At 47.3% G+C, this 13830-nt stretch overlaps 1 protein-coding gene across 2 annotated transcripts in view; it reads left to right on the forward strand.

Moving 5' to 3' along the window:
* galnt1 (UDP-N-acetyl-alpha-D-galactosamine:polypeptide N-acetylgalactosaminyltransferase 1) overlaps window positions 1-10446 on the forward strand; it is a 33156-nt gene extending 22710 nt beyond the window's left edge. The window contains exons 5-14 of one of the 2 annotated variants that reach the window (XR_010876749.1): window positions 1570-1736; window positions 2444-2571; window positions 2741-2820; window positions 3888-4058; window positions 5832-5949; window positions 6207-6387; window positions 7023-7162; window positions 7493-7591; window positions 7834-7952; window positions 8207-8342. Coding sequence is in view for 1 of the 2 variants with exons in the window: in XM_067237877.1 (XP_067093978.1) it covers window positions 1570-1736; window positions 2444-2571; window positions 2741-2820; window positions 3888-4058; window positions 5832-5949; window positions 6207-6387; window positions 7023-7162; window positions 7493-7591; window positions 7818-7952; window positions 8207-8353 (1366 nt within the window). In the remaining variant the exon portion in view is untranslated. Of the gene's footprint in view, window positions 1-1569; window positions 1737-2443; window positions 2572-2740; window positions 2821-3887; window positions 4059-5831; window positions 5950-6206; window positions 6388-7022; window positions 7163-7492; window positions 7592-7817; window positions 7953-8206 lie in introns of both variants that reach the window. The other variant, XM_067237877.1, reaches the window with a different exon arrangement.
* Window positions 10447-13830: the final 3384 nt, after the last annotated feature.

Here is a 13830-nt window from a genome sequence, read left to right on the forward strand (position 1 = left end):
ATGTAAAGGTCATGCTTTTTTCTATTTTTTTTTTTAGGAGCATTGATCATGTCTGGAAAGACCTGGTGTGTGTGCGGTGGTGTCTGTGTGGGAGGGGTCTGAGTGTGTGTGTGTGGGGTGGTGTCTGTGTGGGAGGGGTCTGAGTGTGTGTGTGTGGGGTGGTGTCTGTGTGGGAGGGGTCTGAGTGTGTGTGTGTGGGGTGGTGTCTGTGTGGGAGGGGTCTGAGTGTGTGTGTGTGGGGTGGTGTCTGTGTGGGAGGGGTCTGAGTGTGTGTGTGTGGGGTGGTGTCTGTGTGGGAGGGGTCTGAGTGTGTGTGTGTGGGGTGGTGTCTGTGTGGGAGGGGTCTGAGTGTGTGTGTGTGGGGTGGTGTCTGTGTGGGAGGGGTCTGAGTGTGTGTGTGTGGGGTGGTGTCTGTGTGGGAGGGGTCTGAGTGTGTGTGTGTGGGGTGGTGTCTGTGTGGGAGGGGTCTGAGTGTGTGTGTGTGGGGTGGTGTCTGTGTGGGAGGGGTCTGAGTGTGTGTGTGTGGGGTGGTGTCTGTGTGGGAGGGGTCTGAGTGTGTGTGTGTGGGTGCATGTGTTTGTGTGAATATGAGTGTGTTTGAGTAGATATGTGGACCCGAGTAGAAAGTTAGCGTGTTACAAGGGGTGTAACGATACACTCAGCTCACGATTCGATACGTATCACAATACTGGGTGTACAATACAATACGTATCACGATATTTTTAACAACATTTTTAATTAAACTGAAATTCAATTAACAGATTTATTTCCAAAACATTAAACATTTTCAATAATCTTCTTTGTTGTACATACAATTTAGTTAACTCAGTTCAATCGATTTCTGTGAATGCAGTGAATGCACGCATGATGCAGGTGCAGAGTAGGTTGTGTGCTGGTAGCTCAATCAATAGGATCAAACGGTCGTCATATTGTAAAAATATTGCCATAACTCTTCGATACAGATTGTAAAAAATTTGTATTGCGATATATTGTTACACCCCTAGGTGTTACTGTTTGTAAGTGAATCATTTGATGCCTTGGAATTGCTCACTCACTGAGATGCCCCCCCACAGACACTTGCACACACACACTCACGCTCGCACACACACACTCACGCTCGCACACTCACACTCACGCTCGCAGGGTAATGGATTCCAGAAACAGAGTACAGCTGGAGGGGGATAGATTCCTGTCATCCATCACTACATTCCTACTCTTCTGGGAAGTGCAGTGTGTGTGTGTGTGTGTGTGTGGGGGGGGGGGCAGTGTGTATATCCTAAGGACAAGGTGACATCCTGGGCCAGGGATCCAGGCTGTCAGTAATATGACTGTCCAGCCGTGATAATGACTCAATGCTGTCTGTAGGGTTAGCCATAACCCTGTAACAGGATGTCATACTCCTCCCTCTATCTGCCACCCTTCCCCAATGCTCTCTCTTTTCTTTCTGTTTCTCCCTCTTTCTGTTTCTCTTTCTTTCTTTCTCTCTCTCTCTCTCTCTCTCTCTCTCTCTCTCTCTCTCTCTCTCTCTCTCTCTCTCTCTCTCTCTCTCTCTCTCTCTCTCTCGCCCAGGTGTAAGAACAAGCTGTATCCAGATGACCTTCCTCGTACCAGCGTGGTGATCGTCTTCCACAACGAGGCGTGGACCACGCTGCTGCGCACCGTGCGCTCCGTCATCGACCGCTCGCCACGCTCTCTTCTGGAGGAGGTCATCCTGGTGGACGACGCCAGCGAGAGAGGTGTGGACCACACACTCACACACACACACACACTCACCCACACATGGCTGTAGGACAGGAGGCTGGTAGAGGCAGGAGGCTGGTAGAGGCAGTAGGGCAGGAGGCTGGTAGAGGCAGGAGGCTGGTAGAGGCAGTAGGGCAGGAGGCTGGTAGAGGCAGTAGGGCAGGAGGCTGATAGAGGCAGGAGGGCAGGTGGCTGGTAGAGGCAGTAGGGGTGGAGGCTGGTAGAGGCTGTAGGGCAGGAGGCTGGTAGAGGCAGGAGGGAAGGTGGCTGTTAGAGGCAGTAGGGCAGGAGGCTGGTAGAGGCAGTAGGGCAGGAGGCTGGTAGAGGCAGTAGGGGTGGAGTCTGGTAGAGGCTGTAGGGGTGGAGGCTGGTAGAGGCTGTAGGGGTGGAGGCTGGTAGAGGCAGTAGGGGTGGAGGCTGGTAGAGGCTGTAGGGGTGGAGGCTGGTAGAGGCTGTAGGGGTGGAGGCTGGTAGAGGCTGTAGGGGTGGAGGCTGGTAGAGGCTGTAGGGGTGGAGGCTGGTAGAGATGAAAACCTCTCCAGGAAGGGTGTCCCTCATTTTAGAGAGCCATGGAATATCCAACTGACGTATTATGTGTGTGCGTGTGTCTGTCTGTCTGACTGGTCTGTCTGACTGTGTGTGTGTCTGTGTGTGTGTCTGTGTGTCTGTGTGTGTGTGTGTGTGTGTGTGTGTGTGTGTGTAGACTTCCTGAAGCGTCCGTTAGAGCAGTACGTGCGGAGGATGGAGGTTCCTGTCAGAGTGGTCCGCATGGAGCAGAGGTCAGGACTGATCCGAGCTCGTCTGAAGGGAGCCTCGCTCTCCACTGGACAGGTGTGTGTGTGCGTGTGTGTGAGTGTGTGTCATTAGAGTCAGTGTGTGTGTGTGTGCGTGTGCGTGAGCGCGTGCGTGTGTCCGACTTTTAATAGACTGTACGGGGTCTGATCTGCCTTTACGTGTCGTCTTATTCTTCCTGTGTGTGTGTGTGTGTGTCTGCTCACAGGTGATTACGTTTCTTGACGCCCACTGTGAGTGTACAACTGGCTGGCTTGAGCCCTTATTGGCTCGCATCAAACTGGACAGGTAACATGAACACGTACATGCACACACACGTGCACACACACGTGCACACACACGTGCACACACACGTGCACACACACGTGCACATACACGTACACACACCAACTGTACTTGACCTTAGACAATGCTGAATAACTAGAAGCAAGTACTGGGTAGAGACCTGGGGAAGGGCAGACACACATTCTCTGTGTCTCACACACACACACTCACATTGACTCTAATGACACACACTCACACACACATTGACTCTAATGACACACACTCACACACACTCACATTGACTCTAATGACACACACACTCACGCACACACTCACACTGACTCTAATGACACACACTCACACGCACACACTCACACTGACTCTAATGACACACACTCACACGCACACACTCACACTGACTCTAATGACACACACTCACACACACACACACTCACACTGACTCTAATGACACACACACTCACATTGACTCTAATGACACACACACTCACATTGACTCTAATGACACACTCACACTCACACACACACTCACACTGACTCTAATGACACACACTCACACGCACACACTCACACTGACTCTAATGACACACACTCACACACACACACTCACACTGACTCTAATGACACACACTCACACACACACACTCACACTGACTCTAATGACACACGCACACACACTGACTCTGATGACACACACACACACTGACTCTAATGACACACACACATACACACTGACTCTGATGACACACACACACATTTGGCAAGTTTGGGAAAATCTATCAAATCTGCAGGGGGCTTGTACCGTGGGTTGATTTGATACTTAATTACAGATTCACTGTTTGCTACTGCTACCTTCAGGCTGGGACACACACTCACACACACACACACACACACACGGCAGACAGGAGGAGAGATGGAGGCAGGGAGGCAGGTCATAGCGTTGTGTGTGTTCCATAGTAATGAGCTTTGCTCTGGAGGACACACACCACTCTGGACACATAACAGTACCATTTAGTATTGTTTGCTAACAGTGTTTGTGTATGTGTGTGTGTGTGTGTGTGTGTGGGAGGCAGGATGACAGTGGTGTGTCCCATCATCGACGTGATCAGTGACGACACGTTTGAGTACATGGCAGGGTCAGACATGACCTACGGAGGGTTCAACTGGAAGCTGAACTTCCGCTGGTACCCCGTCCCTCAGAGAGAGATGGACCGACGCAAGGGAGACAGAACGCTGCCCGTCAGGTACACACCCACACACCCACATACTAACGCACACACACACACACATATTAACACACACACACCGGACTATTACAGCTGTTGTGTCCAAAGAGAGAAGCCCAGGGAAAACTGGCTTGTTTTGATTTGTCCATCATCACCTCTTCCTGCTCGTGTTTCCCAGCCAAGGTCACCGTCACAACACAGTTTATGTAATCTGTGTTTTCATGATTGTGATCATTTCAGAGGGCTGACATAGTGGCTGTGTAGTGTGTGTTATGTGTGGCCTTGCTTTCTGCACGACCACCTACACAGTGAACAGCAGGGCCATGTCACAACTGGTTATAATACTAATGACTGCTGCCATTATAAAATGGTGCATTAGTGTTGTACATCAATATCCATTCCAGTACAGAAACCTCCATTCCAATAAAATGTGAGATTGAATGGACCAGCTACTTGTATGTGTGTGTGTGTGGGGGGAATGGCTGTGTGTGTACATGTGTGGCATCATTGTGTGTGTGTGTTTGTGGTAGGGCTGTAACGATTATTTTGATAACAGACTAATCTAGCGATTATTAGAACAATAAATCAACAAATTGTCGAGAGACATTCACCCATGTCATTCTCCATTTAACTGTATTAACAAGTAACTGACTGACTGATGCAGCATTTTGCCTAATATCTCCTTTTGAATGAATATGAAACAAAACAAGGGTTAAGACTTTTTATTTTTGAATAAACTATCACAATTTTAATTCACATTTCTCTCATACCTTAGTTTTTACGATAATCAAAACTTCCCCGACTTCTATGCTAGATCGCCTTGATCGCAAACCAAACTATCACTTTCCTGCAAAAATGTAAATATTTTAATGTTTTGTCAAGTGTCATTAAAATGGTCGTCCTGTCAAACCGCTGTCTGTGGCCATGTTGCTAAGATGTTAGTAGGCCTAACCCTAACCCTGCGTGAAGTACGAGAGGAGCCCGTTTTTATCAACTGGTGTCGCTAACAACGGCTATCATGGCTAGTTGTATGTGCCCTCTCGTACCGGAATGTTTCCGCTTTAAATGTTCCGCCCTGCAGCACAGAAAAGCTCATCGAGGTGAAATTAGTTTCATATTCGACATTCAACATTCGTCTCACATTCGGAAGACCTTAACAAGATGTAAACAAGTCACCATGCCGATAGCCAAGGTGTTTTTCCCCTCGTTCCCTCGGCGACCTCTCCACAGCGTGGGCTGGATGTGTTGTACACAGCCGTCTCACACGCAGAGGCGAGCAGGATGTGTTTTCCTCATATGGTGTGTGTGTGTTGGCAGCTCAGTGCGTCTGACGCCAGCGCAGCTATTTATGTGTGAGAACAGTCAGGAAAATAACCCAGTATTACCTACTGTCAGAGCAAAACAAGACCAGGAAAAAACACCCAAATAGTAGGGAAAGAGAGGGATGATGCTGTTATCCTGCAGGGGTGTACATCGCTTGTTCCTTCAAATCAACATTTATTTGTATAGCCCTTTTACACGCAAGCATGTCACAGAGGGCTTCACATACGCCCATAGAACTGCCCCTCAACCAACCTAAACACTCAGGGAAGACAAGGAAAAACTCCCAGAAACTCACTAGAGGAGAAAAAATGGAAGACACCTTGGGAGGAGCAATTCAGTGAGGGATCCCCTCCTGAATTGAGAGGATCACCCTTCCTCTCATCCTATATTCTCCTTCCCATCCTTCCTTTCCTACCTCCTTCCCTTCATCCCTCCATACATCTGTTCATCCTTCCATCCCCCCCCCAGGACCCCCACCATGGCGGGGGGGCTGTTCTCCATACACAGAGAGTACTTCCAGGAGATTGGGACATACGATGCAGGCATGGACATCTGGGGGGGGGAAAACTTGGAGATCTCCTTCAGGGTGAGTCTGACTCTCACACACTCACTTATATACACACACTCTTATACACACACACACAGTACTCACACACACACACACACTTATATATACGTATATATACACACACACTACTATATACACCCCTACTACTCATACACACACATATATACACACACACACATATATACACACACACACATATGTACACACTTACACACACACATACCAGGAAATTCTCTTGGTCCCAGGCGTGTCTCATGTGTGATGGCGTGTTATAGATCTGGCAGTGCGGAGGGACGCTGGAGATCGTAACGTGTTCTCACGTGGGTCACGTGTTCCGCAAGGCCACACCTTACACGTTCCCTGGGGGAACAGGACAGATCATCAACAAGAACAACCGCCGCCTGGCAGAGGTCTGGATGGATGACTTCAAGAACTTCTTCTACATCATATCTCCAGGTGTGTGTGTTTCTGTGAGTGCATGCAGGTTAGGGTTAAGGTGTGTGTGTGTGTGTTAGTGCATGTGGTTGTATGTTTATGTTTGAGTATGTGTTAGTACATGTATGTGTGTGTGTGTTAGTGTTTGTGTTAGTGCGTGTGTGTTAGTGCGTATGTGTGTTTGAGGCTTTAAGCCAGGCTTCAGGTTTGACCCTAACCCCTCTCCATTTAACAAAGGGACAGTTTGATGTTGTCGTGATGACCTGACAGAGTGTGGGGGGGGGGCAAGTAGTGGGAGTAATTTCACGCTACCAAGTCTCTATTAACCTTGCCATCTTACCACAGACACACAAACACACATGCACACATACAGACTACAGAGGAACCCAGGCTAGCAGAGGAACCCAGGCTAGCAGAGGAACCCAGGCTAGCAGAGGAACCCAGGCTAGCAGAGGAACCCAGGCTAGCAGAGGAACCCAGGCTAGCAGAGGAACCCAGGCTAGCAGAGGAATGGCAGACACTTGAACCACTCAACAATCCCTGTCTTCCACTTTCTTTTAGCAGTTTGTTTATGTGTACCTTAAGAATACGTAACGTGTGTTTGTGTGTGTGCGCGTGCATGTGTTTGTGTGTGCATGTGTGTGTTTTTGTCACAGGCGTGACAAAGGTGGACTACGGTGACATCACGTCTCGCTTGTCTCTGAGACAGAAGCTGCAGTGTAAACCCTTCAGCTGGTATCTAGAGAATGTCTACCCCGACTCCCAGATACCCCGGCACTACTACTCCCTAGGAGAGGTACACACACACACACCTTACAAGCCCCAACACTACTGCTCCCTAGGACAGGTACACTCACACCTTACAAGCCCCAACACTACTGCTCCCTAGGACAGGTACACACACACACCTTATAAGCCCCAACACTACTCCTGATGACTTGTCCAGACAGTTATGCGCACACACACCTCAACACACACACACATTTTCCTCTGACTTAACTCTAACACCACTCATGATTACTTACCCAGACAGTTATGCACACTCATCTGCCCACCTACCTTCTCTCTCAAAACATCTACAAACACACACACCAGTAGTTCATCATGGGGTGATTGTTCTCTTCAGATCCGGAACGTGGAGACCAACCAGTGTCTGGACAACATGGCACGCAAGGAGAACGAGAAAGTTGGCATCTTCAACTGCCATGGCATGGGAGGCAACCAGGTACCTATCCAGACACAGGGGAAGGGGTTTTGGGGTGAAAATGTTGGGGCGAGAGAGAGAGAGAGAGAGAGAGAGAGAGAGAGAGAGAGAGAGAGAGAGAGAGAGAGAGAGAAACCAGTTGAGTCAGAACAAGGTGGCAGGAGTGAACATGGGTATGTCTCCTGTTGTAGAGTGGAGGAAAACAGGGAGAGGGTTCACCCCTGACCCCTGACCCCTGCCTTTACAGGTTTTCTCCTACACAGCCAATAAGGAGATCCGGACGGACGACCTGTGTCTGGACGTGTCCAAACTCAACGGACCTGTCATGATGCTCAAGTGTCACCACCTCAAGGGTAACCAGCTCTGGGATTACGACCCTGTGGTGAGTGTGTGTGTGAGAGAGAGAGAGACAGAGAGAGAGAGAGATGGATAGAGAGAAAGAGAGAGAGAGAGATAGAAAGAGAGAAAGATTGAGAGAGAGAATGTAATGAGTAAGTCTGTGTATGTGCATGTGTGTTTCTTGGTTTCTGCATTTGGCTGGTCAACAAGTAGACCTGAGTATTCAGATTGATGGATGGATGTATGTTTGTGTTTTCCAACACTGACCTGTCACCCCTCCTCCCCCCTTCTCTGCAGAAGCTGACCCTGGTGCACGTCAACAGTAACCAGTGTTTGGACAAGGCCAATGAGGAGGACAGCCAGGTTCCCAGCGTTAAAGACTGCACACACACGCGCTCCCAGCAGTGGCTGCTCCGCAACGTCACACTACCCGAGATCTTCTGACTTGCCGGTCCTCACACACTCACACACACACACCGGCTGGCAGAGAGGGAGGGAGGATAGAGCACGATAGATCCAGGAGGAGTGTGAACGTGAGGAGGGTCGGCACTACCTCTAGAACCTTCTGTAGTCTGCCCCCGCTGGTGTGGAGACAGAAAAGGGGACTGAGGGAGGGAGGATGTGTGAGACAGAGACGGAGAAGCTGTGGAACTGTTCTGAGGAGGACCTAAGGTGTGGAAGGGAGTGACTTGATGTGTGCGACTATTAACATGCTGTTTTTGAGGAGAGACGTTGTCTGTTGTCTCAGCTTCCGGGGGACGAGGCGGAAGTCCCAACTCATCATGTCTGTTTACCTGACTGCCTCTCCAGCGAGAGGGCGGGCTGCGTGTTCATGTGTACGGGAGGCGAGTGGATGTGATAAGTGGGCTGTTTCTTTAGTATCGTTCTATTTCATTTTTTCATTCATTCGGAAAAGAAACCTGCGGTTAAAAACATATGAAGAAATTGCATGTGTGCGCTGAAAATGCCCTCTATTTGCAACACAGCCGTGTGTGTGTGTGTTTGTGTGTGTGAGAGCACCCCTCCGTCAATCCTCCAGCAGTGTCTGTCTCCCTCTTGTGTTTTCCTTTGGAACTGCAGCATCGGGAGTTAACAAGACGAGGAGGAAATGTTCTCCACTAAAGAACTCATCATGAAAAACAACAAACTGTCCCGTAACCTGACTGGTCCGCTTGTGGCGGACAACAATAACTTGTTTGTGATATCTAGAGATTTTTATGTGCAGTATGTTTTTTGGTTGTTTTTTTTTTTTTACATGGTATCTGTTTTTATGGCCCTGTGTCATGGAGCTGTGACACGTTTCCTGTCTGTTTTGTCTCGAAGGTGTTTAACATGTAGAGGATTCACACACACACAAACAGGATGTAGGCTGAGCTGGACTGTCACTTTAATCTATTCTGTCATATCTTCCTCTTTATATTTTACACTCCAAGGGCTCCTTCCTCCAATGGAGTGTGTGTGCATGTGCCTGTTTTTGTGTGCGTGTGTTTGCATGTTTGTCTCCACTTCATTCTATAAACCCAGCCCATCAACCTTCCCAGTCTATCTAAACAATCAGATCTCCAATCAGATTCCTGCTGTATCTAGATTCCTGCACAGCCCAGTGGAGCCACAGAGACTGATTCTAAATCTGATCCCAGCTGTGTCTTACATCAGAACATTACAGGGGAGATGATGGGGGTGGGGTCTGTCTCCGTCTTCAACCAGGCAGGCTGGCCTCGGGCCCAGGCCTTGGGGAACTCTGTAGATATATTCAACCTGCCCAGCCTGGGCCCAGCCTGCCTGGTTGAATATATCTACATAGTTCCCCAACCCGAGACAGGGAGAGTTCTATCCATAAGCAGCTACACTTTTACACATCTAGACAAAAGACTAGATCTGAAATGATTGTATAGTGAAAGTAAGATATCCTTAGTCCTGGGTTCATTCAGATCTGCGAGTGTGCATGGAGTAGGAACTAGGTGTTGTTCCTGGACCAGGTCCCTGGCTCCAGACATATCTCACTTGGTTAAACACATATCTCTCTAACCTGAGAGGGGTGTGTGTGTGTGGGGGGGGGGGGGGGGGGGGGGGGGGGGGACCAGAGGAACACTCCGCATATCTCCCCTTTTACTTGTTTCTTCTGAACTCCTGGATCCCTCCCAGTCTTCTTAAACTGAAACTATTTCAGCCTCCAAAGGGGGAGGGCTTTACACACAGTTGTGACCAATGGGGGAGGGCTTTACACACAGTTCTGACATTTCATTTGTTCTTCTTTGTCGTGGAGGCGGGGGAATGTGTCAGTTAGTGGGGTCATGTTAGACTGAATGACTGTATAGTGCAGATGAGTGTTTACTGATTTGGGGGTTTGACTGCTGATGGAGAGAGTACCACCATGCTTCCACACTGAGGTGTGTGAGTGTACCACCATGCTTCCACTCTGAGGTGACCCAAGCGTTGTAGAAAACTAAAGTGAGAAAGTTTACAGAATAATACAACAACAACAAAAAGGCTGACTCCTGTCTTTACTGCTCTTTAGCTCCTTGTGAGCATGTGATCATGTCCTGGATAGGAGGTTAGAGGGAGTGGCTTTTATAGCTTAATAAACAGAGGGTCAGATGGCTGAGCGGTTAGGGAGTCGGGCTATTAATCAGAAGGTTGTTGGTTCGATTCCTGGCCGTGCGAAATGACGTTGTGTCCTTTGGCAAGGCACTTCACCCTACTTGCCTCAGGGGGAATGTCCCTGTACTTACTGTAAGTTGCTCTGGATAAGAGCGTCTGCTAAATGACTAAATGTAAACAGCAACTTAGACAAAGACTTGACAAAAACAGCGACCTTTAGCTCAGGATCAAATTAAACAAATACATGCAAGATTTACAGTATATCTATATATATCAGATTACTGTCATAAATAATTATATAGGATCAGATTACTGTCATAAAGAGTTGAAGGACATTGGTCTTCCTTTTTTTTGCCTTTAACTAACCCTACTCTATGTGAAGATCAGGTGCATGTGTCAAGATAAGAAGAGGAATACAGGTGAGAGAAACACAGGTGAGAGGCATTCATTACATTGTCATTTAGCAGATGCTCTTATCCAGAGCGACTTACAGTAGGTACAGGGACATTCCCCCGAGGCAAGTAGGGTGAAGTGCCTTGCCCAAGGACACAACGTAATTTGCTTAGCCTGGAGTCGAACCGGCAACCTTCTGATTAATAGCCCGATTCCCTAACCGCTCAGCCATCGGACCCCTCCCTTTCAGCAGACATCTTATGCACTGCTTCAGATGTTGAGGTGTTCATTGATTTAAAGAATGTTATTACTGGGAGTTAGGCAGATATTAATGGTTTTGCAACATTTGTATTGGTGAATGCACACACAATAGATCAGGAATATTTCTATAAATGGATACAGCGATCAAGGATTTCCCAGATACAGTATTTAGTTTTTCAAAGCTGTTATTATAGTCAGAGGAAAACCCAAGGGAGGAGGGGAGGGGAGGGAGGAGGGGGACCCTGCCTCTCTGACCCTGCCTCTACACCCTGCCTCTCTGACCCTGTCTCTCTGACCCTGCCTCTACAACCTGCCTCTCTGACCCTGCCTCTACACCCTGCCTCTCTGACCCTGTCTCTCTGACCCTGCCTCTACACCCTGTCTCTCTGACCCTGCCTCTACACCCTGTCTCTCTGACCCTGCCTCTACACCCTGCCTCTCTGACCCTGCCTCTACACCCTGCCCACTCTGCAGGGAAAAGGCTCTCATTAAAAAGTGTGTTTTTTGTTGTTTTTTAAGTGTGTCTTCTAGCAGCCCTCAGACAAGCCTATCGGACATGTTGAGTGTGAGTTTGCTCTCTTGGATGGAAGTGATCAATAAAGGTGGTCAATGCGTTGCAAGGCATAGCACTGGCATGACAATATTCAAGACAAAATTGGTAGTGGTGCCTGTTTTTCTCATTTGCCATTTTCCTTTAGTTATTCGAAGATGGCGTCATCAAATTTGTAGAGAATAAGTTCAAGTGGTTCAGGAGGATTCTGACCCCAGATGTCCCAGAATGCACTGCATATTCTGAAGATCACTGCACACTCTGAAGAGCAGGAACCTCATGGATTTTACTGACAAACTGGAGAACAGCAAGAATCCCTTTTGTCTCTGGAGGGTTTCAGTCTGTCTGTGCTTTGTGTTGGTTAGTTATGCTGTTCTAACAGGGTCATAATAGCATTTGAACCAAAAGACATTTCCAACATCATCCTTGAGATGCTGAAAAATAAAACAGTAACATATATATTTGCTAAATCTTTATTGTAGGTATTTTGGGTTAATTTGCCTTGTGTAAAAAAAGATTGCAATTGACTTATGTTTGAGTATGTTTGAGTAAATTGCCATGCAAAGAAAGCATACACTTCTCAACAACATCTCGTCTGAGCTCTACATCACAGAAGGAGGAAGTGGTCAACCAGGAGCATGAGGTACAACAGGACAGGAGCCAGGAACATGACCCTAAAGGAGATACCGTTCAAATACACAGACATCTTCAAACCCATTCCTGGAAAGGACACACAAGTCATGACTGTTTTAACGAGGGGTGTCGCTGGCATTGGAAAAACCTTGTCTGTGCAGAAATTCAGTCGAAACTGGGCTGAAGGACTAGCCAATCAGGATTTGCATCTGATCTTCTTCCCATTTCGAGAGCTAAATCTGATAAAGGATAGGGAACTCAGATTCATGGAACTCCTCAATCATTTTTTCAAAGAAACCAAAGATTCAGGATTGAAGACTACAAAGAGGACAAGGCTCTGATCGTCTTTGACAGTGTGATTACACTGTTACAGTTATTACACAGTTATTACCCTTTTTTTGACAGTTTCTACACAATTTTTTACACTGTTATTGCACTGTTATTACACTGCTATTACTCTGTTATTGCACTGTTATTACATTTTTTACACTGTTATAATGTTATTTACATTTACATTTAGTAATTTAGCAGACACTCTTATCCAGAGCAACTTACAGTAGGTACATGGACATTCCCCCGAGGCAAGTAGGGTGAAGTGCCTTGCCTAAGGACACAACGTAATTTGTGCACGGCCGGGAATCGAACAGGCAACCTTCTGATTACTAGCTCGATTCCCTAACCGCTCAGCCATCTGACCCCCATCTGTTATTACACTGTTACAGTTATTACATGGTTATTACACGGTTAATACACGGTTATTAAACAGTTATTACAGTTATTACACAGTTATCCAGTATAACTGTGTAATAACTAATCAGCGCTGCTGGATGACCCACACTACAAACTACACACAAGTACACACTCACCACAGTTTATTTGTGTATTATCAAAATGAGAATGTTCATAGCAGCACCTATATTTAGAAGCTTTTACTGAATTATTTTGATCTTTTTATATTATTATTTTCTGATTAATGATCTGTAATTATAACTTTTTAATCAGCTTTTTTCTACAGTGTGGATCACGCTTCAGAATACTGTTTGAAATCAGCACTGAAACAATGTCAGGCCCAGGATCCTTTATATTGAAGGATATCACAGAGGGAAATGTTTGTCTTTTGTTTGTCACAAATACTGAACCAGCAAACTTTACAAAAAAAGTATCACTGGCAATACTTTTGGTCACAACTGTTGTAGGACTGACCTACCGAAGACTGTTCAGGAAAGGAGGGAACTATTATCGTTTTCGGCTACAACAACGTTTCATGGAGTTTGTACTGCAACGACAAGTCATACGATGCCTTTCCCAATGTCAAGAGCACCTCCATACCACCACCCTCCTCACACTGCAAACTCAGAGCACCTCCATACCACCACCCTCCTCACACTGCAAACTCAGAGCACCTCCATACCACCACCCTCCTCACACTGCAAACTCAGAGCACCTCCATACCACCACCCTCCTCACACTGCAAACTCAGAGC

This window comes from Osmerus mordax, chromosome 6, assembly GCF_038355195.1.
Source record: "Osmerus mordax isolate fOsmMor3 chromosome 6, fOsmMor3.pri, whole genome shotgun sequence".
NCBI classification, from domain to species: domain Eukaryota; kingdom Metazoa; phylum Chordata; class Actinopteri; order Osmeriformes; family Osmeridae; genus Osmerus; species Osmerus mordax.